Source organism: Mus caroli, unplaced genomic scaffold (genome assembly GCF_978045245.1).
Source record: "Mus caroli unplaced genomic scaffold, Mus_caroli_1 scaffold_16, whole genome shotgun sequence".
Lineage (NCBI taxonomy): Eukaryota > Metazoa > Chordata > Mammalia > Rodentia > Muridae > Mus > Mus caroli.
Window position 1 is genome coordinate 78740303 of NW_028227271.1, and position 27541 is coordinate 78767843.

The 27541-nt window shown below is 46.0% G+C and overlaps 1 protein-coding gene across 2 annotated transcripts in view; it reads right to left on the reverse strand.

Moving 5' to 3' along the window:
- Positions 1 to 27541, reverse strand: part of Myo10 (myosin X) — a 195787-nt gene that overhangs the window by 53985 nt on the left and 114261 nt on the right. The window contains exons 12-19 of one of the 2 annotated variants that reach the window (XM_021183593.3): positions 26946 to 27092; positions 26585 to 26685; positions 26425 to 26491; positions 25433 to 25525; positions 24954 to 25022; positions 23489 to 23571; positions 20595 to 20703; positions 18769 to 18849 (exon numbers count right to left, since the gene is read on the reverse strand). In XM_021183593.3, the coding sequence (XP_021039252.1) occupies positions 18769 to 18849; positions 20595 to 20703; positions 23489 to 23571; positions 24954 to 25022; positions 25433 to 25525; positions 26425 to 26491; positions 26585 to 26685; positions 26946 to 27092 (750 nt within the window). Of the gene's footprint in view, positions 1 to 9665; positions 9994 to 18768; positions 18850 to 20594; positions 20704 to 23488; positions 23572 to 24953; positions 25023 to 25432; positions 25526 to 26424; positions 26492 to 26584; positions 26686 to 26945; positions 27093 to 27541 lie in introns of those variants that run through there. The other variant, XM_029469787.2, reaches the window with a different exon arrangement.

The following is a 27541-nucleotide window of genomic DNA, read 5'->3' on the forward strand; positions in this document are numbered from 1 at the left end:
CAAGGTGAGCTCATAGGCTGCGGAAGCTTGGGTGTGGTGAGGTGTGGGGGTGTCAGGGAGGCTGCTGCAATGGGGAGCACATCAGATCAGAGTGTATGATGAGGCTGTGAACCCATCAACTTTAGAGGCTGGAGTTCACAGTTGGGGGCTCATCGTTTCCTCCCTGACCCAGGAGGTTGATGCCCCTAGCTGAGTATTCCAGAGACACTTAGGATTTCAGACAGAGATCAATTTCTCTTCTGCAAGCTACGCTGCAATCAGAGAAATTCTCAAGGGGTGTCCAGAAGATAAAGAAAGGCCTGTAATGTCTGTGACCAAATGAAGCCAGCTCATCCACTCTTCAGGGATGAGACAGCAGATTGGAGTTCAGAAAACCAAAATAGGCTAATGGGATTTATAAACGATGGAATCTGGCTATCCATTAAGATGTGGGCTTGGGTTCAGCTTGGTGGGAGAGCATGCAGATAGCATCCTCACCGGCCAGGGGAGATCTCATTCATGAGCTATTCAATGGGGGAGGGGGGGGGGGGCTCTGCCTGGCAGGGAGGCTGGAATCACACCAGTTAACAGATTAGTTATTTTTGCTTACAGAAGCAGAAGAGGCAGGCCCTGTCCTGAAAGCCACCCTGGTGGGAAGCCAGGTCACCTGACTCTCCAGCTGTTCAGAGGCTGTCTCAAGCAGAGCCATTTCTCAAGTTTCATCGCAAGCACCAAAAAGAATCCAAAAGATAGTGTTACACAAGTCTCAGAAATATATAAGCAGAGGAGGCCAGGTGTGGCGGAGCATCTGAATTCCAGCCTTAGAAGGCAAAGCAGGAAGACCTGATTGCTGCAAGTTCAAGGTCTGCCTGGACTAGTTAGATAATTCCAGGACAGAGACCTTATCTTTAAAAAGACCCAAACAACAAAAAGACCCACAGAGAAAGGATGGAAATGATAATTTATTCTAAGTCAGACCACAGCCCCACAGAGGCTGACAGAAGGCTCAGCCCTCTGTAGAAATCCCATCTGGAAACCCTCAGAGAGCAGCCTTGGGCATAATCTACGGAACCCAAGGCAGCCTTTTCATCCCATGAAACTAAACCCAACCTCAATGCATTCATTATCACTCTACCATTTCTTCAGCCACCATACTGAACAGGTCACAGGCCCCTCTATTCAGACTCACTCTGACAAATCATGCTGAGACATACAAATTAGGAGGGCAGCTGTCTCTCTTTGCTGGCAAGGACGCCCACACTGCTCATTAGAATGCTGAATAGCCGCGGATCTCACTGAGTCACGCTCCAAAGTTATGGGCCGAGCGATGTGAACAGGATTCACAGCTAGAAAAAGGCAGGACTGAAACAGGGTATGTGGGAATGAGCAGGCAAACATTCTTCAATGTCCAGACCTGAAATATTGTCAACTGAGATCTGGAGTGCTTATGAATCCATAGCAGACAGGACACACTGTGGCAGCCATCTGCATCACCGTGTAGGTGATAACCTGGAGCATCCATGTTCACAAGCCCTTGCTTCTTAGGTGTTTAAACATCAAGGGTATTTCCAAGCTTCTGGAAGATTATGCTTCTAAGAAGCCAATAGTTAATATACAGAGGAAAACAAAGGGTTTCAGATATAGACAGACAGGGACACACACACAAGCGCATTTGGGAGACTAAACCTGTCCTCAGTGCTAACACACACTAAGCACACAAGTCAGGCAGAGCTAGGGCAGGTTTGAGTGGCTGCCCCTTCCCATTTCAGGGACAACAACCTGAGATGAAGCAACCTCATTTGCATAAAAAATATACAGCTGAGAAAAACTCAGTAACAAACATAGTTGATTTATAAATATTCATGAACACATACAAAATACCAGGAGAGAAAATAATGTAATGGAGATTTTTGTTTTGTTTTGTTTTGCTTTTTGTTTTTCGAAACAGGGTTTCTCTGGGTAGCCCTGGCTGTCCTGGAACTCACTCTGTAGACCAGGATGACCTCAAACTCAGAAATCCGCCTGCCTCTGTCTCCCAAGTGCTGGGATTAAAGGCGCGTGCCACCACTGCCCAGCTTCGAATGTAGAATCTTATTTGATGACTGCTGGCTCAGGCAGAAATGTACTGGTAAACCCATGAGAAATTCTACTGTCTAGCGGGAAGGCAGGCCTGGTGGGACAGGGCATGGATGAGCACTGTGTCCTAGGAGTCTTTCTTCCTCCTTAGTTATGTATTACAGTGGCTGCTTGCAAGTCATAGCAGGAAATTACCCAGCCTACAATATCTGTTCGGTGTAACTGCTAACGTCTATTAAGTATAAACATCACATAGGATTACACTGAGCAGTTACAAATTGGTAGGAAACAAGCAGTCAGGTCATTCCCACCCTTGATGGGACATTCATCAGGACCCCAAGCACACTAGGTTCTCACTAGTGAAGGATCTGGGGACAACTGGAGCTCTCGGGCTGGCATGGCAGTCTAGGCTTCTGAGTGATGTAATCCCAACTGCTTAAGATCTGCTTAAGTCCCCTCCCACTCCCAGATGCCAGCTTCAGCGAAGTGCCCGGCAGATGAGGCACCAGTCTGCCAGCGTCTGTGGACAATTCTTCTGCCAATCGGTGGAGCGTGAAAGAGCTTGACAAAAGTTTTCAGATTAAGCAAAATATTCAAACAAAAAGAGACTGGGGATGTAGTTGAGTGGCAAAGTATTTAGCCTAGCATAGTGGAGGAGGCCCTAGGTCCTCATTCTAATACCCTGTATAGCCCTCACACACAGTCAGACACACTCACAAATGACAAGTGAGTAGCAATGTTAGTGACAGGAGGGATTAGGAAGATTTATGTATGTAATGGTGATGGTGGTAGTGGTGGTGGTGGTGTGAATTTTCCTGAACCCAAGACACAGCAGTCAGACTTGCATGCAGACGAACCCCTCCCCCTTCTGCTCTCCTCACCCTGGAATACCTGTGACTTCCTTTCTGTTAGGGAGCCTTCTTTACTTCACACCCAGGATGCCCGGGCTAGCGTATAGAGAAAGCTCCGCAGCACCCTGAACTGGCCCTCCAAGTCTCTTTTTCAGAAGGAATCCCTCACAAATTCTCCCTGCGGAGATACTGAAGAGTTTGGAAAAGCAGCCTGAACTGCTCCACCCAGCATCAGAGACCTCTAGCAATACACACGAATCACTTTGTCCCACAGGGATGCAGCGAGTAATGGTAGGGCGTCAGTGGCGGTGACCATCAGTGGTGACAGGGACCCAGCGTGCGGACAAGGGGCTTTACAGACACGTTCACATTAATCCTCAGGTCCCGCCTGAGAGGCAAAGTTCATGTTTGCAAAGTTCATTGACGCCACAGGCACCCACAGCAGGCTACAGGCAGATGGCATTCACCTGTGAAGCCTGTGTCCAACACGGTACGTGTTGCTCTCCACTCCAGAAATGTTTAGAGAAGGAACCATTTTGCCCCAGTGGTTGCCATGAGTTGTCTAAAGGAAAGGCAACATTATTCACTGGGCCAAGAACAGTTAACTTGTTCTCTCAAGATTATGAAAGTCTCTGCCATTGACCCCACAAGATGCTGCAATACAGCCCTGGTCTGAGAGACCGCTGCTATGGGGTCACTAGGTTGCCAGGGATGCATGCAGGATCCAGCTGAGATTCTGTGATTGACATGACAAAACCATGGAAGATCATAGGGTGATCAAAGTTTAAAAACCCTAGGATGTCAGGGAACACTCTCAGGTCTCCCCACAGCACCCTGACAAGCACGCAAAGAGAGTGGGTGGTGTTCTGACTATGGCTGTATGTCTACAATAAGACCTGAAAAGGGTAAAGAAGAAAAGAAATGGCAAACCACCACCAAAACCCAGACCAAACCCACCTGCGTACCTGTGCCTCCAGGTCGGCTGCTCAGGACCCGGAGCACCGTCTCTCTCAACCATTCAATACCTACAGCAACGTGTTGCAACAAGAAAGAGAGGCAGGCTGTGCGCAGGCAGGGCCAGTGCGCTCTACGGAACAGGTGGCGATTGTACAGTAGCGGCTTCTCTTTACTGAGCATGCGAAAGGAAAAGCGTTCACCCCATAGACGCTGGCCAACCTAGGAGGAGGCGGTATTGACCACTGGCTTGTCTCAGGTAGCAGGAGCCCATGAACAGCCGGCTGGCTCAAGCCACTAGGCTGCAAGCAAGCTTGGTTTGAGAGGTGGCCAGTGTCACAGCCTTGTGGCTCTGGACCCTCTTTGTTTCTGCTCCTCTGCTCTGAGGAATGAATAGCAGGCAGTGCTCGGAGCTGGAGAGCAGAGTCCAGTGACGTCATGACCAGGTCCAACCTGTTCTTCCACCTCCACAGGACCTCATTCCCCTGATCTGCAAGCTACCTCTGACTGAAGACTCTCGGAGGGTTTGCAAGTGTGTGCACCTGTGGTCTAATCTGGGCTTCACTGAAATTATGTAATGTGATCCATCCTTCAACCAAATGACAGGCCCCAGCTTCAGAATGAGACCACAGGAAAAGGGGAACAAACTGAAGGTAATTTTTCCTCCATATTTCCTTTGCGCACAGTAACCTAATGACGATTTGGACTGGGCTCCAGTGATCGCAGGGACTTTAATGGGACTTAGCACATCTTTCTTAGTTCTTCTGCGGGAATACGGCAAATACTTGTATCTAAGTCTAGGTGCCTTAAAAGAAGTCAGTACTGTACACAAAGTCTCAGGTATCCAGGGCAACACTCATTTTCTGACGGGTCTTTCAGCGCACACAGGCTAGAAGCCGGGGGAAGCGGCAGCATCTCTAACAGGGTCTCTTCCCTCTCCGAGAGGCAGATGCTGCGACTCCCACCGTGTCATTCCAAAACCAAACAGTATTATTCCCTTTAAAGTGCGATGCTGACCGGAGGGAGCAGCATCTGGCACACTTTAATGAGCGGCTGCATCCTTTCAGAGGGCTGGAACTGGGGCAGCCATTCATCTGAGGAGGGTGGACAGCGCACAGGCACCGCACAATGGTGTGCAGCATGCTAGCATTACACACACACACACCACCCCCTGCCAGAACATTTTCAAAGTCTGAACATAGCTTACAAAAAGCATAGCCATTTAACGCCAGGACCTGATCATCTCAAAGGCTTGAGTTTAATGAAAATTAAGCTACAACATACCCAAACTTATGGGACACTATGAATGCAGTCCTAAGAGGAAAACTCATAGCTCTGAGTGCCTCCAAAAAGAAACTGGAGGCCAGGCATGGTGGCACACGCCTTTAATCCCAGCACTTGGGAGGCAGAGACAGGCAAATTTCTGAGTTCGAGGCCAGCCTGGTCTACAAAGTGAGTTCCAGGAACAGCCAGGGCTACAAAGAGAAACCCTGTCTCCAAAAAAGAAGAAAGAAACAAAGAAAGAAACTGGAGAGAGCACACACTAGCAGCCTGACAGCACATCTGGAAGCTCTAGAACAAAAGGAAGCAAATTCACCCAAGAGGAATAGACAGCAGGAAACAATCAAACTCAGGGCTGAAATCAACCAAATGGAAACAAAAAGAACTATTCAAAGAATCAACCAAACCAGGAGCTGGTTCTTTGAGAAAATCAACAAGATAGATAAACCCCTTAGCCAGACTAACTAGAGGGCAGAGAGACAGTATCCTAATTAACAAAATCAGAAATGAAAAAGGAGACTGGAAAACCTGGATGAAATGGACAATTTTCTAGATAGATACCAGGTACCAACATTAAATCAGGATCAGATTAAGGATTTAAACAGTCCCATATCCCATAAAGAAATAGAAACAGTCATTAATAGTCACCCAACCAAAAAAAGCAGATGACCTGGTGGGTTTAGTGCAGAGTTCTATCAGACCTTCAAAGAAGACCTAATTCCAATACTCTTCAAACTATTCCACAAAATAGAAACAGAAGGTACTCTACCCAATTCATTCTATGAAGCCACAATTACTCTGATACAGAAACCACACAAAGACCCAACAAAGAAAGAGAACTTCAGACCAATTTCCCTTATGAATATCGATGCAAAAATACTCAATAAAATTCTCACAAACCGAAAGAATCCAAGAACACATCAAAACGATCATCCATCATGATCCAGTAGGCTTCATCCCAGAGACGCAGAGACAGTTTTCTAAGAGTAAACACTAGATTAAAAGCAAATTCACCAGAAAAAGTAACCATGTCTGGATGCCATCCCCCTACGAGCAAGTGATGATCCTAAAAGGCTGAAAAGCAATATACAGATACTGAGTATCTGTGTCTAATGAGTTGGACCACGACCTCAGCTGAGTTGCTTGCAAAGAACAGGCTCAGACCACAGCTACCCCCAGCTGCCCACTCCACAGGCCAGTAGGGCCAAGTAAGGCAACCTCTGCCTCAGCCAGTAAGAATGAAAATGTTTAAGCCAATACCATCCATAGGAGAAGTAGCCAAGACGGGAGGGCAGGCAAGGGTGTGAAATCCTGTCCTGGATACACTGCACTTCAAAGAGTCAGGCAGGCCAGAACTGGAAAGTCCAGGTCAACAAGACCAAAAAAAGTGGATCAGGAAATTAAGGTGAGTGTGCCACCCAAACCTGGAGCTTCGAGCTGGAGAGATCCGGTGGAGAGAGCGGCAGGGACTCACCAGCCAGGAGCCTAAGGAGAAAGGAGCCAAGTTGTGGAGGCTGCAGACAGGCAGGTGGAGGCACAGCCCAAGTCAAGAGCCTGGTGTGGGGGTGGGGAGGCCGGTCAGAGGGCAGGAAGGAGTGGTAGTTGGTAGTTAGCGGTGCCCCTTGCCTGGGGGTGGAGTGGAGACCAGGAAGGAGGGCAGAGCAAGAGGCAGGAAGCTTTGAGATGGGTGCTGGAAAGGTTTTGATCCCACAGCCTCAGACTAGTTGAAATATTCAGCAGCGAACAGGAAGAGAAGCTTGCTCAAGGGGACAACCCAGTCCAGTGCCCTCCCCTCTCCTCTCTTGAAAAGAAGACCCTGCCTGTCTCTAGCAAGGTGTGTTTAGGTGTGCATATGTAAATGTATACAAAGTAGGCAAGAATGTAAATGTATACAAAGCAGGCAAGAAAAGGGGTTTAATAAAATTAATTTATAAAAAAAAATAAATTTATGCTGGGCATGGCGGCTCACACCTTTAGTCCCAGGCAGAAGCAGGTGGATCTCCACGAGTTGCAGGCTAGCCCTCACCATGCATAAGGATAACACAACAGCTGGATTTGCAACAAAAGAAACAAACGATCCAGTAATAGAAACCCGACTTTCAAGTACTGCAGACTTTCAAGGGCTGCAGACAGAGATCACTTTATGAAGCTACTGCCCTGGGTCCAGTCACTAGCCACCCACCCCTCATACACACACACACACACACACACACACACACACACACACACACCCCTCATACACAATACACATGTACACACACGTGGTACAACTATTGGCAGAATCCTAGAAATGCTTCATGATATATTAGGCAAAAACAAACAAACAAACAAACCAAACCACACAGCTAAGATGATCCCAACTTGCAGAAGTTAAGTGGAGCTGAAGATGGTGACATCTGCCTACCATTCCGGGTACCTAGAGGCCAAGGCCGGAGGACTGCAAATTTTTTTGATCTCTGTCTAGTTTACAAAGGAAGTTTAAGTCCAGTTTGGTCCAGGACACTGCTGCCAACTAAAAATAAGATAAAGGGACAGGAGATGTAGCCCAGGTGGACAGTGTATGTGAGCTCCTGGGTTTAGTCCCCAGGAACAGAGATGGGGGTAGAAGGCATGGGTGGAGAAATTATGAAGAATAAGGGAAAAAGTTCATCGACATCTTTCAAATATCTTCTACTCAATAATCATTTCCTTCACACTGGTGTGGGTGCAGGCAAACACCGCTGGTGCTGGTGTGTTTCTTACCGTTCCTTGATATTCGTTCTTTAATAGAGGGAAGAAGCTAGCCCGGTGAAGGAAGCTAAGGAAAACTGAGGGGGGGCTTAGAGCTTGGACCTAGCCCTGGCATCCATCCCTAGGTCCCAGCCTCAGGTCGTCATCTGCCCTGGAATCACCCCAGTGGGAGAGGATAGGGGGCGAGAGGAATGAGGCTCGCTCGGGGAAAGAGCAGTGTACAGGCTTGGGAGAAAGAAGATGGAGACTTCAGGAGAATGAGAATGAGGACTGGGGAGAATGGTCTTTGTATATCGGAGTGAGGGGGTGGGGGAGCAGTCAGGAACAGAAATCACTCACAGCCCAGGCAGCTTCAGAGCATGCTAATGTGGGGCTTCATATGCTAAGAGACTGCAGAAACAAACCATCTGTCAGTGATGGCCCAGGGTGGGGGTGGGGGTGGGGGTGGGCCGGGCTCCTGGGTGCCAGTAGGTCTTCCCTTGGATTGGATAAGATTCTGGAAGTTCTGCAGGGTGAGTTAAAGACAGCAGGGGGGCGGGGGGGGGGGGGGCGCTGAGGCAGGGAAGGGAGTACATGCTCTAATTTACAGCTTTTATTTCAGTGAGCAGCAGCCATTGGATGATATACAACCTGCGACCTGCCACGAGGGGCTGTCAGAGAGACAAATACTGGCCCACTATACAGAAAGGAAGGGAGAGATATAGACATTGTAGACATTGGTGCGCCCGGTGCTTTACAGGAAACCTCTCTGCAAAAAGGGCAGAAGTCCCTGGCACAGTCACAAGCTCACCCAAGTTCATGTGGATGAACTTTTTCCCTTATTCTTCATAATTTCTCCACCCATGCCTTCTACCCCCATCTCTGTTCCTGGGGACTAAACCCAGGTTTTGATTATTTATAGATGCGAACTTATTTTTTTTTTTAAAGTAGATTTAGGCAAGCAGGTGGCAGCCCATTGTTATTCTTAGCTTTCAAAAGTTGCTCTATTGGCTATGAAAGGCCACCTTCACAATGAAAACATTTAATCCCTCCCAGAACCCACTTAGCAACTGAATGGATACCAACCCAGCCCCTTCCCAGCCAGCACTGGCAAAGGTTAGTGAGTCACCCACTCCAAGAGTTCTTCCTTAGGGAATCTTTTCCTTTGGAGAACTGTAGCAAGATTTGCCTGTGCTTCCTCTGAGTTGCTAGCAATATTAATGTACGTGTGTCTGCGTGCATGTGTCTCTGTGTGTGTGCATATTGTGTGAAGACAGCTCACAGCATCCAAAAGAAGATCATTTAATTCACATAAGTTATAGCTCCACACTGGTAGAACCTGATTTATCAGGCAAATTTAGAAAGAATTAATTTTGTGCAGATTCCTTTTAAAGTTTATCTATACAGCAGAAGGCAAGGAAAAGCTATAAGACTGGGATAAGACTCGGGAAGAAATACTTCAAATTCAAACAAAGGAACCATGACTAACTTTCCTCTTCGACTTACTCATAATATTTTTTTTTCCTTTAAAAGCTGGGCTTCTCATCAAAAACAGACCGAACAATCAAAGCCTCCGCTGAGAAATGGTTTAATGTCCTCCATTTTTACAAAGGATTTTTAATCGTTCAAACCTGGTGCAATCAAAACCAGCATCCCCCTCCCCTCCCAACTTGTTTCAGGACCTAACAGTTGGGTGAGCAGAGAGGAAGCGAATGCACTCTGTTGCTATCTCATCGAACAGTACAGTAACCATTACAAAGTAGATGAAACTTTCAGGCAGAGCCAAAAAGGAAACCAAATCAAACCAAACCCTACCTTGGCTTTCCCTTTCCTCTCTTCAGGGTCTGCCCACTGCAAAGGGCTGCATCTCCAGACGACGAGGACGGGCCCAAGAGAATCCAAACTGACAGAGGACAACCCCTGTGCTCTAAAGCTTGCCCGGCTCCCTCCCTGCCTTTTATGCTGTGTCTTGGCCAGTGCTTCCTTAATTCATTCCTGATTCTACTTGAGAAGCCCAGCCTCTTAAGGCTGGCGTGAGAGGAGTTGCTGATGATACATTAGACCATAGGTGCCAATGAGCCACCATCCACATATGAACAGACATGCACATTCATGTACAAGTCCAAGGAGTCGAAATTTGCAAAGATTTTATATATTTAAAGATCAAGCTGCCCCAGGATAAAACAAAAACAAAAACAAAACTTAAGTATTTTAGCTGTGATCTTGGAAAACCCACCCGGAGAACAACGCTCTTTACTTGAGCTGAGCTTCATTTACCGCTATTTATCCAGGACTTTACAGAGGGCAGCTCAATAGTTGCCATGACAACTTGGTAAACAGGCCTGAAGGAGCACTGAGGGCTTACTGGATGGTTTTGTTTGGAGAGAAGAATAGTTGCTTTAATGGTTCCTTTTACCAAAATCTCCACAAAAGGTAAAGCTGCCTTTTTTACAGACCTTTTGTGTAGACATTCTCTGGGCCAAAGGAAAACCCTAAAATGTGTCAAAGCCAGCCCAGAATATTGGAGGGATTAGGAAAACAGAAAAGAAGCCCTGAAGGCTAGGTATTGATGTAGGTGTATGGTTTCCAGTTAAATACACAGAAAAAAAAAAGGAACCATCTCAGTAGACCTTAGTTTATGATAGTTAAAAGAACAGACAGCCTACATAGTTCTAGAAAACGCACCCAGGCCTTCATTCTTCACTCAGCCATGTAATCACAGGATAGTCTTATAAAATATTTCTTTTTTTGTTTTCTTTTTTTTGAAACAGGGTCTCTCTCTATGTAGTTATATAGTCCTAGCTGTCCTGGAACTCACTCAGTAGACCAGGCTAGCCTCAAACTCAGAGATCAGCCTGCCTCTGCCTATGGAGTACTGGGATTAAAGGTTTGCACCACCACCAATGATCAGAAAGATTTCTTTCTTTTTCGTTTTTTGTTGTTGATTTTTGTTTTGTTTTTGTTTTTGTTTTTTTGAGACAGGGTTTCTCTGTATAGCCCTGGCTGTCCTGGAACTCACTTTGTAGACCAGGCTGGCTTTGAACTCAGAAATCTGCCTGCTTCTGCCTCCCAAGTGCTGGGATTAAAGGCGTGAGCCACCACTGCTCAGCGACAGAAAGATTTCTTGAGCAAAATACTCATCACAATTTGAGCCAAGTGCCTACATTTAGCACTTGGATCCATCAGTGATACTATGAAGGCCAGAGTCCCCTTTTAGGGTTCTAAGTCTCAATAATTAAAGAATGTAAGAAAGGACATAATGGCATTTCATTAGCATTGAAAGGAAGAACCTGGAGCACAGGAGCTGCAAACCAGGCTGCCTGAAGACAGGGGGGTTGGGCAGAAAAAGAGAAAGCTATCCTTTGGATTAAGCTAGCCAAGGTCAGCCATGGGGTGACTGAGCAGCCACGTGGTGGGGGCGGGGGTGAGCTATAGGGAAAGAGTGAGGGCGGAACCATTAGGAAGCGCACACTCAGAGGGAAGACGGAAGAACAGGAACACTTACAGTCAGAGGAACGCAGAAGGACCACGGACTTAGGAAGCTGCCAGCCTGTAGGTTGTGAGTGCCGCCTGTACCACCAGGCAGGACAAGGCCATCATCATTTTCCTTTTCTTTTTTCCAGAGCTGAGGACCAAACCCAGGGCCTTATGCTTGCTAGGCAAGTACTCTACCACTGAGCTAAATCCCCAACCCCTGCCATCACTTTCTTAAAGGGCCAGTTACTCCTCCTGTCTGTCGCATCAGCATGGCTTCAGGTGCACCTGGCTTCCTAGGGCGCGGTTCCTCGGTGAGGTAATTGGTCTGCCAAACTGAATTCATTAATTTTAAGCATGTCAGAATAGAAACCATGTGAGACAGGCATGGATTATTTCATGGTACTATGCAGCTGTCTTACATCTGTACACCCTCATGAAGCACACGTGGTCACCCATCTACGTAGCAGTTGTCAAAACAATAGTCTAGAGGCAAGAAAGTCATTGCCAGGCTCCAGGAGGCTTAGAGAAGAGGGCTTGGCAAAGCCTAGACACAAACCTTGGATGGATTTCTGTTTCCTCCCATGCCTTGCAGGGCTTCCGTGCCTGATCAGCCTTGTCTTTCAGGCAGCTGGCTGGGGTACATGTGAATGTGTGAGACCAGAGCTCTGTACCTCCCAGAGCAACAACCTCAGAGCCTGGACACAGGATGAATGACTCAGTGGCTACAGGCAACAGAAGCTGAGGCCCAGGTAAATTAGGGAGAAACATGGCCAACAGAAACTAGTCCTAATCTCAGAGGCGTTCTCTCCTTCCTCCGTGTGGATTCCGGGGTCAAGCTCAGGTTGTTATGCTTGGGGGGCAAGCATGTACACTTGCCCATCCATCCTGCTGGCCCCTTGCATGACATAACTGGAGCTGGAAAGATGGCTCAGTAGGTAATTGTGTGTGCTGTGCGGGCAGGCAAGTCCTGATTTCAACACCTGTTAAGAAGCTTGGGGGGGCGGGGGGGGGGGGTGGCTGGAGAGCTGCCTCAGAGGTTTAAGAGTAGGCTGTTGTTCCAGAGGTCCTGAGTTTAACTCCCAGCAACCACATGGTGTGGCTCACAACCCTCCTTAATGAGATCAGGAGCCCTTTTCTAGTGTACAAGCATATATGCAGGCATAACATTGTATATATAATAAATAAATAAATCTAGAAGAAGAAGAAGGAGAAGGAGAAGAAGAAGATAAGAAGAAGAAGAAGAGGAGAAGGAGAAGATTAAGAAACAGCAACTAGGCTTAGTCATATATATGCCTGTAACCCCAGTGTTTGGAGCACAGTTGAGGGTGGGAGTGAGGGCAGTCTAGAGACAGAACAGAAAGATCTCTTGGGCTCTTTGGAAGCTGGCTGACCAGGTTTAGTAAGAGGCTGTTTCGAAACAAACAAACAAATAAACAAACAAGCAAGAAAAACCCAAGATGGAGTGATATAGCAGGGTTTCCCACAGGGAGAGCACATCACACAAACCAGTGACTACACAACACACACATGCACATACATGCACATGCTTACACAAACACACAAAGGGAGATAACTAGTCCTGGAAGACAGATTAGGTTGTGTAAGGTTTTTCTTGTTTGTTTGAGACAGGGCATCACTATCCTTGAACTTTAATCTCAGTGTCTGATCTGATGTCACTTGTAACTTGAGTCCTCTAAGCCCAAACAGCCCCCACAGTATCGTGCTGTGAGTGAGCCTCCCCTGCAGCCTTTTCTACTATCTTCACAAAGGACAGACTCAACCCCACTCAGAGCAGGGCACCTGCCTAGTGTGCATGAGGCCTTGGGCTTAATCCTCAGCACCAAGAAAGCAAAATAAAACCACTCCAGACCATCCAAGAAACAAAGTCATTTGATCCAAAGCCTGGGAATGAGTGGGAGCAAGCATATACATTTGTGGTAGAGGAATGATATCCACTTTATGCACTTTGTAAGGAATGATAGAGAAGCGTCAAGCAAGCTTTGTGTCTGAGTGGAATAGCTGGCACCCTTGCTAGTTTTTGTCCTATCTGCAGTTACAGAACGGTTCTGCACTTCATACTTATGGAATCTTAGAGTCATTAAAAGAAGACCCTAGCCGTTTGAACTGAACAAGTGATGTGTAATTCCAGAAAGCGCAATTGCAACATTAATCTCCAATGTTGAATCTTTCTGCTTTACAATTGCTGTGGGCAGATCTGCCACCCACCCACATCTCCTCCCTGGCCATGGAAGGTTCCAGAATGTCCATCCAGTGCAGAAATCTCAATATTTGAGTAGGAACTACCACCCCACATGTGGAGAAGGGTTTGTCAAACAGCCCTGGTGTGACTGGAAAGTGGAGCTATCAAACCTGGGGAGGGCCACTTGATAGACAGTGGAGGTAAATCAACATGCTAGTGTCTCAAGACTCATCCATGTCACCTGTGTCATTTCAATGTTGACTTACTGGCATATCCTAAGGTGACATCCAGTTATAGAATAAAAGATGGGCCGGGCATGGTGGCGCACGCCTTTAATCCCAGCACTTGGGAGGCAGAGGCAGGTGGATTTCTGAGTTCGAGGCCAGCCTGGTCTACAAAGTGAGTTCCAGGACAGCCAGGGCTATACAGAGAAACCCTGTCTGGAAAAAAAAAAAAAAAAGAAAAAAAGAAAGATGATCACATGGAACATAATGCCACAATTACATTAGGTCACTGGGGCAGCACCCTAGTTTAGGACAGCACAGAATCTTTCACTTTGGTGACAGTGAACACCATGTACCATGGCACTTTAGGGATGTACCTTTCTTGTCCCCAGAGTCATGCAGAGGGACACAAAAAAGATACAAGCTTGCAGAGAGGGACTTGGACAATGTCACTGTCTATCAACCTGAACATCTGCAGAAGGCTTTGCTGGAAAAGAAAATCAAGGGATGGAAAGGAAACCCGTAGGGCTGTGGAGATGCACAGTGGTAAGAGAGCTGGCTGCACATCATGAGCACCTGCCTAGGATCTCTAGTTCAGGTGAGCCTGCATCTGCTGTAAGCCTAGGCTGGAGCTGGGGTGTGGAATGCGAGCCTCGAGGACCTCTGGGGCTCCTTGGAGACCAGCCTCATAGGATAATGAGCAGTCTCCAGGTTCAATGAGAGACCTTGTCTGAGGGAAGATACCTACCTCAGGTACACACACACACACGTGTACACAGGACACTGACACTTATAAACTATAGTGATAGTGCGTACCTTTAATCCTAGTACCTGGGAGGCAGAGACAAATGGATGATTCTAAGTGCAAAACCAGTCTAGCCTACACAGTAAGACCCCGCCCCCTTTTAAAGCAATACATAAAAAAAGCCAAACAAACACCAAAAGTAAGGAAACAAAAGTATGTAATAAAAGATGTCTAGAGCCGGGCGTGGTGGCGCACGCCTTTAATCCCAGCACTCGGGAGGCAGAGGCAGGCGGATTTCTGAGTTCGAGGCCAGCCTGGTCTACAGAGTGAGTTCCAGGACAGCCAGGGCTATACAGAGAAACCCTGTCTCGAAAAACCAAAAAAAAAAAAAAAAAAAAAAAAAAGTCTAAAAAATCAGCAGAGGAACGTAATATATTATTGTCAGAATGTTTAAAAGAAACCACACACACACAAAAACAAAACAAAACAAAAAACCACTCTAAAGCTATGGGTGGTAGCATGTACCTTTAATCTTAGCACTTGGGAGGCAAAGGCAGGCAGATCTCTGAGTTTACATCCTGGTCTAGAGAGCAGTTCAAGGACAGTCAGCAGTACACAAAAAAAGAAAGGAAGAAAGAGCCGGGCGTGGTGGCGCACGCCTTTAATCCCAGCACTCGGAGGCAGAGGCAGGTGGATTTCTGAGTTCGAGGCCAGCCTGGTCTACAGAGTGAGTTCCAGGATCAGCCAGGGCTATACAGAGAAACCCTGTCTCGAAAAACCAAAAAAAAAAAAAGAAAGGAAGAAAGAAAGAAAGAAAAGAGAGAGAGAGAGAGAGAGAGAGAGAGAGAGAGAGAGAGAGAGAGGGAGGAGAAAAAGAAAGAAAGAAGAGAGAAAGACAGACAGACAGATCCTCTAGATTACAACACAACAACAAAAACAAAGCATCAGAACAGAAAGCCACGAAAGGCAGGCGAGCAGCACCAGGTCCTGCAGTCTGTCTCCAGGGTGCAGTGTGCTAGTTCATGAACCGTGCCATTCTAACTGGCAGCACACAATGCTGTCTGCACGGTGTTCTTGCTCCATGTGCCATCAGGCCCGTCCAGGATGTTGTCAAAATGAAGACGTTTGTGCAAGACTTTGAAAATAGCATCATCAGGGTGTCAGAGATGGCTCAGTGGTTGAGAGCACTTGCTAAACAACAATGGGGACCAGAGTTTGGCTCACAAATGCCTGTAGCCCTACATTCCTGGGATCCAGTGTCCTCTTCTGGCATCCATATTTACACAGTCATGCACACCCATATGAGTGCCCATATTCACACATATGCACTCACAATATAGAGACCACAGTCTGAAAAAACAAACAAACAAACAAACAAAATGGCATCTTGAATTGCTATGGTTGTTACCAAAGTTAAAGAGCAACTATTTAAGTTACTTATTCAATTTCAGAAAAGTGTGTGTGTTTGTGTGTATGGGAGAGGGAGGGAGGGAGAGAGAGATTGATCGGATCGGATCGTGATCACGAATAAGAGGGAGACGCCCCACTTCCCCAATGGGTGTTTTAGCATGCAAAGGACAGGCACCTTTCCAAGGCCTTAAAGAGATCATCTCCAAGTGTGCCTTGACGCTCTGGGACAAATGGCAGGTCTTCAGGACCTTTTACCATCAAAATCCTGTGAGGCCTATCTGACCATCTCTCCCTCTTTGCTTTTTCCTCTTGCCAAATAGTCTATCTTGTAGCATATGACTACAGCCCACTAGATATATCTTGGTCTCTCCCTGATGGGGCCTGGCCTTCAGCCTCCCCCACACAATGGACATCTCTCCCTCACTCTTCCCCAAGATCACCAGCCTTCCTATACAGTTTCTATTGTCTTTCTCTAGAAGACCCCAGCCTTGAGAAATGAGACCTAAGTTCTGGCCTTTGGTGAGAAGACAGTATTATATTCTTAAAGCTTGAGTAGAAATGTCCTGGAATCCATAATGTTTCTCTCCTCCAACCTAGGCCCTCACCATACCAAACCTATGACAGATTAAGGAGGCATGATAGCCAGGCGTGGTGCAAGACGCATACTTGGCTGCTGCTCTAGGCAGTGGCCCTGCCTTCACCTTAGCTCCTGAACTGCAGAGAAGTTCTCACAGCAGGAAGGCTACCCTAACACTCACCAGTCTGCCCCCTTCTTAATTCCTTCAGAATATCCTCAGGGTTTTCCTGTGGAATGTTAATGAGAGACTTTTCTGATGAGATCTCCTTTGCTAAAATACCAAGCTGGGAGAGATCACAGGCTAGGGATGCCCTAGGGGAGAGATACAGATGAGGTCCTGCAGGTTTGTGGTCAATCCAGAAGTCTCCCATGCTCTTCAGGAAGTCTGGGGCCACTACTGCTACACCCTTCCTTCTATATCAAGCAGAGGAGGCTGAAGGGTCACATCACCATCTAAATACAACCTGAGGGGGACACCTGCCTTCTGGGAACTACGAAGGTCTAAAATGGCTATCAAGCCCAGAGCAGGCTGCAGACCTCCTCCTGTTAGGAGTAAATTTTTTTTAGCTTCATTACAATTTGGCAGCAGAAAGATTCTCCCCCAACTCTATACAGTGGTGAGGGGCAGAGAGGGATGGTGTGTGTGTGTGTGTGTGTGTGTGTGTGTGAGAGAGAGAGAGAGAGAGAGAGAGAGAGAGAGAGAGAGAGAGAGAACCAACATCAATACCATACAAAAAACCAAAAGTGACAAAGGACCCCAGATTCTTCGGGCTTGAGCGCCTGTCCTGGGCTGGCAGGAAGGAAGGCTGTTGGCCTGGCCACACCCGGCCAGTCTGTGACTCTTGCACATGGTCCTTAAGGCACAAAAGCAGTCCCCTTCAGTTCTAACCTACAGCTCTCTAGCTGACAGGCTTGGTAGCTATTGTGGGTGTCCCTTTTGGCCACAGAACCTGAAAAAGACTAATTCTAGACTCTGTCCAGAGTAGCCAACACCCCATCCTGAGTGACACACAAACATCTTCACAGTCACACCTCCAAGCTCCCACATAGCAAACCGGAAAGGGTACGTGTGCACCTTATCCTCCCCTGGGGCCCGGGGACACAGTCCCCATCGGAAGAGAGGGAAAGCCAGACTCCTTCTAGATTTATCTTTGTACTAAAGGCATTTGTGAGACACTCTAAGGGTTTCCTAGTGCACAATGGGCAGAAACAAAACCATGGTCTTGGTGGAAATGAAAGACCGCCAATCAGGTCACCTCCTCCGGGAATCTCCATGTTCTAATTAGCATTCTTCACACTCATAAACCACACCTACGGTTTAGGTCAGAGACGAGTTGGCTCTTGTGTCAGGGACCTCATATTCCAGTGCCTATAAAATGGTATCAAGACATTTTTTTACAACCCACCCCTTGGCATGTTGCTAATGAGTGCCTGCAAAGCCTGGGCGACACACAGTTGAGAGTCGAGAGCTGAGGGAATCACAGAGTTGAGTTGGGTCACTATAAAGTATAAACTCAAAGTAACTGGGTATAATCAAATCTCAGCATGAAAAAAAATAACAACAAAGAAGCCATTTCTTCAGTTCTGGCTGTGGGCAGGCTTTAAGCTTCTATCGTCTGACAGAAAAAAATGAACTTTGTGCCATCTAAGAACAGAAATCATCAAGGATGGAATCTGTCAAAATGAAATTTTTGTTGTTAGAAAGGGCAGCAGTGCCAGGAGTGGTGGCGCACACATTTAGTCACAGCACTTGGGAGGCAGAGACAGGTGGATTTCTGAGTTCAAAGCCAGCCTGGTCTACAAAGTGAGTTCCAGGACAGCCAGGGCTATACAGAGAAACCCTGTCTTGAAAAACCACAAAAACACCACCACCACCACCACCACCACCACCACCAACAACAACAACAACAACAAAAAAACCAATACAAAAAAACCCCAGCTACAACAGAAAAACATACTAAATAGTTCTTTCTTTGCTGCATTTTTTTGGAGCAGGATCCAAGCACTTTAAACAAAAAAGCAAAGCAACAACAAAACACATTGCCTTTACAATGTCTCCTTTCCAAGGAGGGTCTCCTAAGTCCTAAAGTCCTCACTGATGTCAGAAGCTGACTCACGGACACAGAGGATGAAGGGTTGGTTACCCATAGACTGTTCGGTTAATGCCATAGCCGCTGCCAACCATCTCTAAGGAAAGGACTTTGGAGAAGCCAAGCCTATGGGTACCCCTCCTGAAGGCTGTCCTTGGGGAGAGCCCAGGCTGGCCTTTCCTTCAAAAGACTTACCTTCTGTGTGTTTGGCTTGATGCATCTGACAAAGAAAGGATTTGAGGAGCTTAGTGTTGCCATTAAGGAGTGCAGGGAGTCCTGTAAGGAGGAAGAGGACACATGGGTTTTGGTCAGAACAAAAGAAAAAATAATAAAAATCAGAGGAATAAGAGTTTTTGATAAAATGATCTCAGCATGACATAAAACAAGACAAAGATCTCACTTAAATATTTAGAGTGAAGAGCTTGACACATCCAGTGCCAATTCAAGTCATCCCCCTGTGGGGCCTAGAGGATAGCTTTACTTCCCCAAATCTCAGTCCCTCATCTGTACAATGGAGAGAGTGGCATGGACTCACAGGGCAATGTGGGAGTGAGCTCAACAATGGACACAAAGTGGTTGGCCCAGTGACTGGCTCAGAACAAGAATGTGGTAGCTGGGAGCTGGCACCACCACATCTGCCCTGTGCGAAGGCTGCCCTTCAATGCCGAGTTGTCACATCCCCAGGACTGCCAGCTGTGCTGACATGTGACTCCCCCCCTCAATCACCAGCAGCTCAACCCTTGCCTCACAGGGCGGATCTTATCAGCATCTGCTGACTGACAAGAGGCAATGGCCCCTTCAGCCAGAATTTTCGCTTAAGGGGAAACAGATAATTAAATGTGGGAGCAGAGGTCTTCATAGGCTGTGCCTCCAAATGACAGAGAAGGCTTCCACATCCACAGTGCTGGTGTGCTTTATTTCACTCAGACTTGGGTAACTGGATCACTGCGATTTGGGTAAAAATGGTCAGGTATGACAGTTATGAGATATATAATATATCCCCAGGTTATAGTTATGGTATATATATATATATATATATATATATATATATATATACACACACACACATATGTATACACACACATACACACACACACACATATATATTCCCAGGTATGATAGTTATGATATATATAATATATAATATTATATTCATATTAATATATTATATATCATAAATTATCTTTTAGCCGGGCAGTGGTGGCTCATGCCTTTAATCCTAGCACTCGGGAGGCAAAAGGAGGAGGATTTCTGAGTTTGAGGCCAGCCTGGTCTACAGGCTGAGTTTCAGGACAGCCAGGGCTATACAGAGAAATGCTGTCTGACACCCCACCCCCACCCCTGCCGCCAAAAAAAAAAAAAGACCAACTATTTCAACAGCTTAGCATTAAATAGCTTTCCTCTTATTTAAAAGACATTTTATGTATCATGCAAAAATACATATATTGATACATTTATGCATACTATGCATACAAATATATACATTTAAAATATTTCAGTGTTCTATAAATTCTTCTATATAGTCTATACATGTATCTCTTTTATAGATATCATAAGTATCTCAGGTTGTTCTTGTGGTAAAATGTCAAGACAATAAGCCACTAAACATTGTTATCAATATTAATGTCCACACACATGAGTTCTGGCAAGTCTACAGGGTCCTTTCCATCCTGTCTCTCAGAACAAAAGACTTGAAGTAATAAAATAATTTCTATTTTAATCACTTTGGTAATTATGAGGTTGTTAGACCACTAGAGGGAAAGAATAGTAAAAATTATTTTATTAATTTATAAAAATCTCAAAGAAAGCCTAAATATTCATGTGTATACCTTTCTTTTTAAGTGTTGGAAATTGAACAATGGTCCTTAAGCATGATTGAAAAACCCAGCCAGTACTCTAATACTTGTTGTAACAGAAACAGGGTTCAGTCTCTCATCCGCCTCATGTCCACCTGCCTCCTGCCTCAGTTCTGCTAGATCCCACGAATGATAGACTGCTGTAAGCCAGTGGCTCAGGCTGACCTTGAACTGCGAGCTGACAGTGGGCCGCCGGTGTTTGCTTCCGCATTTCAAGGTGTCCTGGTTGTTGCGGCTGGAGACGTGTTCAAAGAGGTCATAGATGAAGTCGAACCTGTGTGAAGGGAGCACAGACTGTGAGGTGTGTACACGTGACCGTCAGGTACCTGGTACCGTAATTACAGTGTAGTTCTACAGTGATAATTAAAATAATACACTTGGGCCTGAAGAGCTGTGAGAGCATACAAAGACTCAGTGGGGCCTGGCAGTCGGGGTGCACACCTTTATTCCCAGCACTTGGGAGGCAGAGGCTCGAGTATCTCTGAGTTCAAGGCCAGCCTGATCTATGGAGCTTGTTCCAGGACACCCTGGAACAGACAGAGAAACCTTATCTCGGAAAACAAAACAAAAACAAAACAACCCTAAAAACAAACAAAAACAAACAGAGAGATGGTGAGCTGGGTGGGGTCTCACTGAGGAATAGGCTGGAGATCCACCTAAGCCCCTATAGGCCTCCTCCACTTCCTCATCTGCACCATCTCATACAGGGGCTTCTTGGGGTGGGGTGGGGGAACGGGTTCCAGGACCGCTCATGGAAACCAGCACCCCAAATGCTCAGGTCCCTTGTTTATAATAAGCCACTGTTTGCACAGAACCAACACACATTTTCCCACACACCTTAAGCCATGTCTAGATTATTTACAGTAACAACACAAAGGACATTCTCCCTAAACAGGTATTAAGTGTTACTGGCTAGGACGGTGGCCCTCAGCCTTCCTGATGCTGTGACCTCTGAATACGGTTGCTCATGTTGTGGTGATCCCTAACCACAAAATTATTTTTGATGCTACTTCAAAACTGTAATTTTGCTCCTGTTACAATCTATAATGTAAGTATCTGTGTTTTCTGATGGTCTTGGGTGACCCCTGTGAAATGGCCATTCAACCCCCAAAGAGGTTACCACCCACAGTTTGAGAAGCACTGGTTTAGAAATAACAGTGAGACAGAAGTCTGTACATGTTCAGCACAGCCACTGGCTTTGTTTCTGCTTTATTTCTAACACAGATTTTCAATCAATAATTGGTCAGCTCTACGGAGGAATTCACAGGTGCAGAGCTGGTGTATTATGTCCACGGTGCACGGTGGTGAAGGTTCCATCTGACATGTGTTGGGACAGTGCTAGTAGGAACAACATCCAGGTGGACACAGGTTCAAATCCTGCCTCTTCTACTTCGTAGCTGCATCACAAATACAAGATGCCCCATCCCTCTCTCTAGGCCTCAGATGGCTCATCTCAAACGATGGGAGAAATTTTAGAATAAAATGAAGATGTGGTGTAGGCCAGAGGCACAGTGCCTGGGCTGTGGCCAGGAGATTGCAGCTCTATCACAGCAGCTAGTGAATTTATTAAACCATCACCACTATTGATAAAGTGAAAGGCTTTTTGATAACTCATCATCTGCCTAGCACTGTGGACAGACACTACATAAAGCTGGGCATACTGATGGTGCCACCGCCACAGGGAAAGGCACAAGGACCATCCATCCATCCATCCACCAACTGTATCCTCAAGGTGGAGATGGTAGGATTCCTCCCTGGGCCTCCAGAAGTTTGCACTTTTGCCTTGGGCTGCTTCTCACCCCAACTTCTTTAAACTCTTAGAGAACAGCTTGCATTCCATTAAAAGGTCAAAGCTGTCAAAGGTGAAAGGGAAGTAAGCTCCCCCCATTTGCAAAGGGAAACCCCAGGCTGCTGCCTCAAATTCACCCCTTTCACACTAGGACAGAGACAGCTTGTGATCTCTGAGAGCAGCTCTTCTTTCTACAGCATTCCACCACAACAAAAGGCTGCCACTTAATATCAACAGGCGGCTTGTATTTAAATGTATCCTTTCGATGCTAACAGCTGAGACCTGCCTTGTCAGGTAACATGCTGTGGCATTTTCCAGCATCCTGTGTTTTCTGCCGGTCTGAAAAACTCATCTACAAATAGAAGTAGCTGAGAATAGTTTAAGCAGTGCATTTTCACAGGCGAGAACAGAAGTGTAAAGATCAAGCGCTTTGGATTCCGAGCTCAGCCTGGCTCCTTTCACCCCATCCATAGCTGGCTAAATGACAGGGTGACCACCTGGTATTTACGCTCCCGAGAAACAGCACAGCTTTTTAACAATGGCCTACTTCCTTCCTCAGCCATTAAAAGTTATTTCTGTATATATTCATGCTATATCCCCCAAAGGTTTGAAAAGCCTACAAGGGAGGGCTTTGTCTCAAATCCTGTCTCTTTTACCAAGTCTCTGGACAATAGGGAACTTCCTGCCTAAGTAGATGCAAATAGCTAAACTAATCGTTAAAATTTTCTGTTTTCCCTTAACTCTTGATTCCATGGTGTGAACTTACAATTGCTGAATGAATGAATAACTGACCAATACATTAATAATTCTGGTTGCATTAACAGTTGCTTAATGTTCTCGACATCTCATCATGATGAGAAACAGCGTCCTATAAAAACCAGACCTGAAATGAAAACAGCTCAGCGACCATAGAGTGGGCAAGCAGGCTGGCCTAGTCAAGATCAGGTTCCTGAGCCAAACATACCTGATACAGAAGCTTAGCCTCTGGCCACCACAGTGATTTCCTCTCAGCAAATCGCTGAGCTGCTCCCTGCCTGCGGTTCCTCACCAGCGTAACTGCATAGATAAAGGGTAGTATCTATTTCATGGGTTTCTTGTTTCTGCCTCATTATGGGTACTCCTTGCTTCAATATTCTATCCCTTAGGTCACTGGAGAAGAAGCTAAGTCAAGTGCTTCTACAACTGCAGTGTGTTCTCTGTTCACAAGTGCGGACATCCGCACACACTGTAATGTGCTTGCTAATGACGTCACAGAGGAGAAATGGCATACCTGCTTTCCCTGAGCAGGTTGAGAAGGTCATCTCTGAATGTGTCTCTGTTCTTTTCCAAGATGCCTCGGACATCATACTGCACCTAAGTAAAAAACGGATACGAGAAAATGTCATACTCTTAATAACTTATGTTCAAGTTAGGATCTGCCAGGTTTTGTGAGGACCAAGTAAGCAAACATCAATAAACATCCTGTTCTTGCATCTATCCACCATCTATCCATCCACCCATCATCTATGTCTATCCATCTATCAACTATCAATCAATCAATCAATCAATCAATCAATCAATCAATCAATCCTGTTCTTGTATCTATCATCTATCTATCTATCTACCCTTTTTTTGCATCTATGTATGTATGTATGCATGTATGTATGTATGCATGTATGTATGTATGTTGGTCTCATGCAGCACAGACTGACCTCACACCTCTATAGGCAAGAATGACCTTGAATTTCTGACTGTGGAGAAAACTCCCAGAAAGAAGACAATGTACCTGCTTGGCCTTTCTACAAAGGCTAAGTAGAATTTTAATGACTGGGAAGAGTTAGCAATGTTATAGGTAGGGGGCATACCTAATTACTAATTGTCTTGGACTATCTTGGCCTCTTTTTTTGTTTGTTTGTTTGGTTTGGTTTTTTCGAGACAGGGTTTCTCTGTATAGCCCTGGTTGTCCTGGAACTCACTTTGAGGCTGGCCTCAAACTCAGAAATCTGCCTGCCTCTGCATCCCAAGTGCTGGGATTAAAGACATGCGCCACCACTGCCTGGCTTCTTGGCCTCTTGAATGGCCATTATCCTAACCTAATATTCTGGTGACTATCCCATGAAATATTTTGGGGTGCATTTATTTAAGAGACCACTAGCAGCCGGGCGGTGGTGGCGCACGCCTTTAATCCCAGCACTTGGGAGGCAGAGGCAGGCGGATTTCTGAGTTCGAGGCCAGCCTGGTCTACAAAGTGAGTTCCAGGACAGCCAGGGCTATACAGAGAAACCCTGTCTCGAAAAACCAAAAAAAAAAAAAGAGACCACTAGCTTCCACCAAGAAGAGAGCTTAAGGATGTCCTCTGAGGTCCGCAGCAGAGGCTTTCTGCTTTCTTTGCTGTACCTCCCCTACCTGGGGCTCTCATCCATGAACCTGAAGAGTGTCTCTACGACCTTCTCTGCTGTGGTACTATAAAACGTCATGAAAGTGTTACTATATTGGAACCTTATGCTTGGGGTTCCTAGGAATGACCATGCATATTTGACTTAAAACTTCCTCTTTCCCGTTGAGATGAGAGCTGCATTTTGTCATTTCTGTAACCTTTACCTTCTGATCCTCCTGCTTCCGCTACCCTGGAGTTCCAGATAGGCATCACCATGCCTGGTGCAGGTGGTCTTTGGTATTAAACCAAGGTCTTTTTGTGTTTCTAGTACACTGGTAACTAAGCCCGAGCCCTCAGTAACCCCTGAAGAAGAGATTACCTCTCCTGCGTAATGCTTCACGCCAAAATTGTTGACTGCAACGCGGGGTTTCACATAAAAGTGGTTATTCTAATGTGAAAAAACAAAAACATAAAAGCTTGATTTTACTCCTTGATTTCCTTTTGACTTCTAGAAAAATCCACATTTAACACAAGGCAATCACTGGAAAGCTAGGCGAATATCATCCGAGTTTTGGCATCTGGCAAGGGATGGCCTCCAAACCATTGCTCTCAACTCTTTCATGACAATAGGTTGAACAGTTCGGTTCCCCACTTATGAAGTAAATAAACTTGGGTATACTCTGTGCAGCTGCCCCAAAGCGAACTTTTTTCAGTATAGGTCTAGTGAGTAAGGGAGAGGGCAACTCCAGCTTAAGAGACAGAGAACATTAATGTGGGAGGCTTAGAAGAGGGCTCGTCATCTTAATGCTCTCATCTGCTGCTCAGACAAAAACCAAGGGCCGGCGGGGTTTGACTTACAGCATGCTGACTGTGTAACTTCTCCAACAAAGTGCTGTCTGTGGCTTGAGGAAAATGGCTCTCTTCATTGATCAAGGCGAGGAGGCCAAGTTTCTACAGGGAAGAGAAAATGGTTGAATGAATTAAGTGTGGAATGCCTTGTCTTTTAAACCACTTCAGTGCGCTAACCCATTCTATCTCCTAGCCAACCAATTCCATCTTCTAGTAAGTCATTTACTTAAAAGAGAAACTTCACTGCCTTTTTGGGGGCTTAAAAGATTCAGAATGGTACAGCACAGAGAAAAGCAATGAACTTCTTTTTTGTTTGTTTATTTGTTTGTTTGTTTTTGAGACAGGGTTTCTCTGTATAGCCCTGACTGTTCTGGAACTCACTTTGTAGACCAGGTTGCCCTCGAACTCAGAAAGCCGCCTGCCTCTGCCTCTGCCTCTGCCTCTGCCTCTGCCTCTGCCTCTGCCTCTGCCTCTGCCTCTGCCTCTGCCTCTGCCTCTGCCTCTGCCTCTGCCTCTGCCTCTGCCTCTGCCTCCTGAGTGCTGGGATTAAAGGCGTATACTACCACTCCCAGCTAGCAATGAACTTCTATATAGGCCTTTTCAAAAATGGAAGCCACTGAAACATTATGGTTAAACTTTTACAACCGGCCAGTCTACCAGTCTACAAGGCTTTGTTGGCACTTAGGACCTCACAGAGGCTATCTCTCTCTCTCTCTCTCTCTCTCTCTCTCTCTCTCTCTCTCTCACACACACACACACACACACACACACACAGATTCTAAAATACTGAGCTCAATGAAACAATAGGCTGGAAGCAGCCAAGTGGTTACATTCAACCTCACAGTGCATTGGCGTTCACATTTCCAAATGGCCCATTGTGTTCTCCACATTCTCATCTTTGAAGTGCATGTTTGCACAAGTTATTTTGTTCCCATAAACATGAACCCGCCCAGCTGGACTCCCTGGGGACCGCAAGCATTCATTCTCCAGTTACCCATTACCTTCTCGATCAGGTCTAGACATTCTCCATTGTCTATCCAGTCAATATCTTCCCACACCAATCCCTCCCTGCGGGAAGAAGAGAAGGCCACATGAAATCAAGATTTGCTTACTGATTTTTAAAAAAACATTTGTTTTTGGAGTGGACTCTTGTGTGCTTACCTGCTATATTCTAGTTGTTCTAAGGAAAAGATGTGTTTGTTGAAGTACTCCTGAAGCTTTTCATTTGCATAGTTGATATTGAACTGCTCAAAGTGGTTAACCTAAGGGTGAGATACGCGGAGTAAGGTAGAAAAAGGACAAAGGGGCAGGAGAGAAGAGAGATGTTCTGGGAAAGCCATCCATGGCTGCTTTAAGAAACGTGTGGACCAGCCTGGTCTACAAAGTGAGTTCCAAGGCAGCCACGGCTATACAGAGAAACCCTGTCTCGAAAACAACAACAACAACAAAGAAAGGTGTGGAAGAGCGGCTTCTGAACAGAAGGCGCCTGCCTGCCTGTCCCGCTCTTTGCGCGCCTGCTTACCTCGAAGTTTTCAAATCCAAAGATGTCAAGGATGCCGATGGATTTGAAGTCGTCTTTGCCTTTGATCCGGCTGTTGATCTTCTTGATCACCCATTCAAAGCAGCGAGCATAAAGTGCCATGGCCAATGAGTCTCTGCTATCTATGGCCTGGAAGGAGAGAGAAGGCCATGGAGGAAGGCCTAACCAACCCGGACCATCCTGCTCCACTGTGGGAAAGCCGTGGTTCCCATGGCTAAGTGAATCAATGTCTTCCAGGGAAAGAAAAGAAGGGTCAGACCTACATACTGCCTTGACAGACCCACTCATAAAGACCTGCCTTCCAACTCAACTTCACATGTCCAGTAATAGAAGGGGCTCCAAATCTATATAATGGATATGTGTGTGTGTATTATGTATGTGTCTATATACACACATATATATGCATATATACATACATATATGCTTATTTGCATAGTTGACATTGAATGTATATATATATATATATAAAACATATACTATTTAGGTTTAAATTAAAATTAGGTTTAAACTGGGCATGGTGGCTCACGCCTTTAATCCCAGCACTCGGGAGGCAGAGACAGGCGGATTTCTGAGTTTGA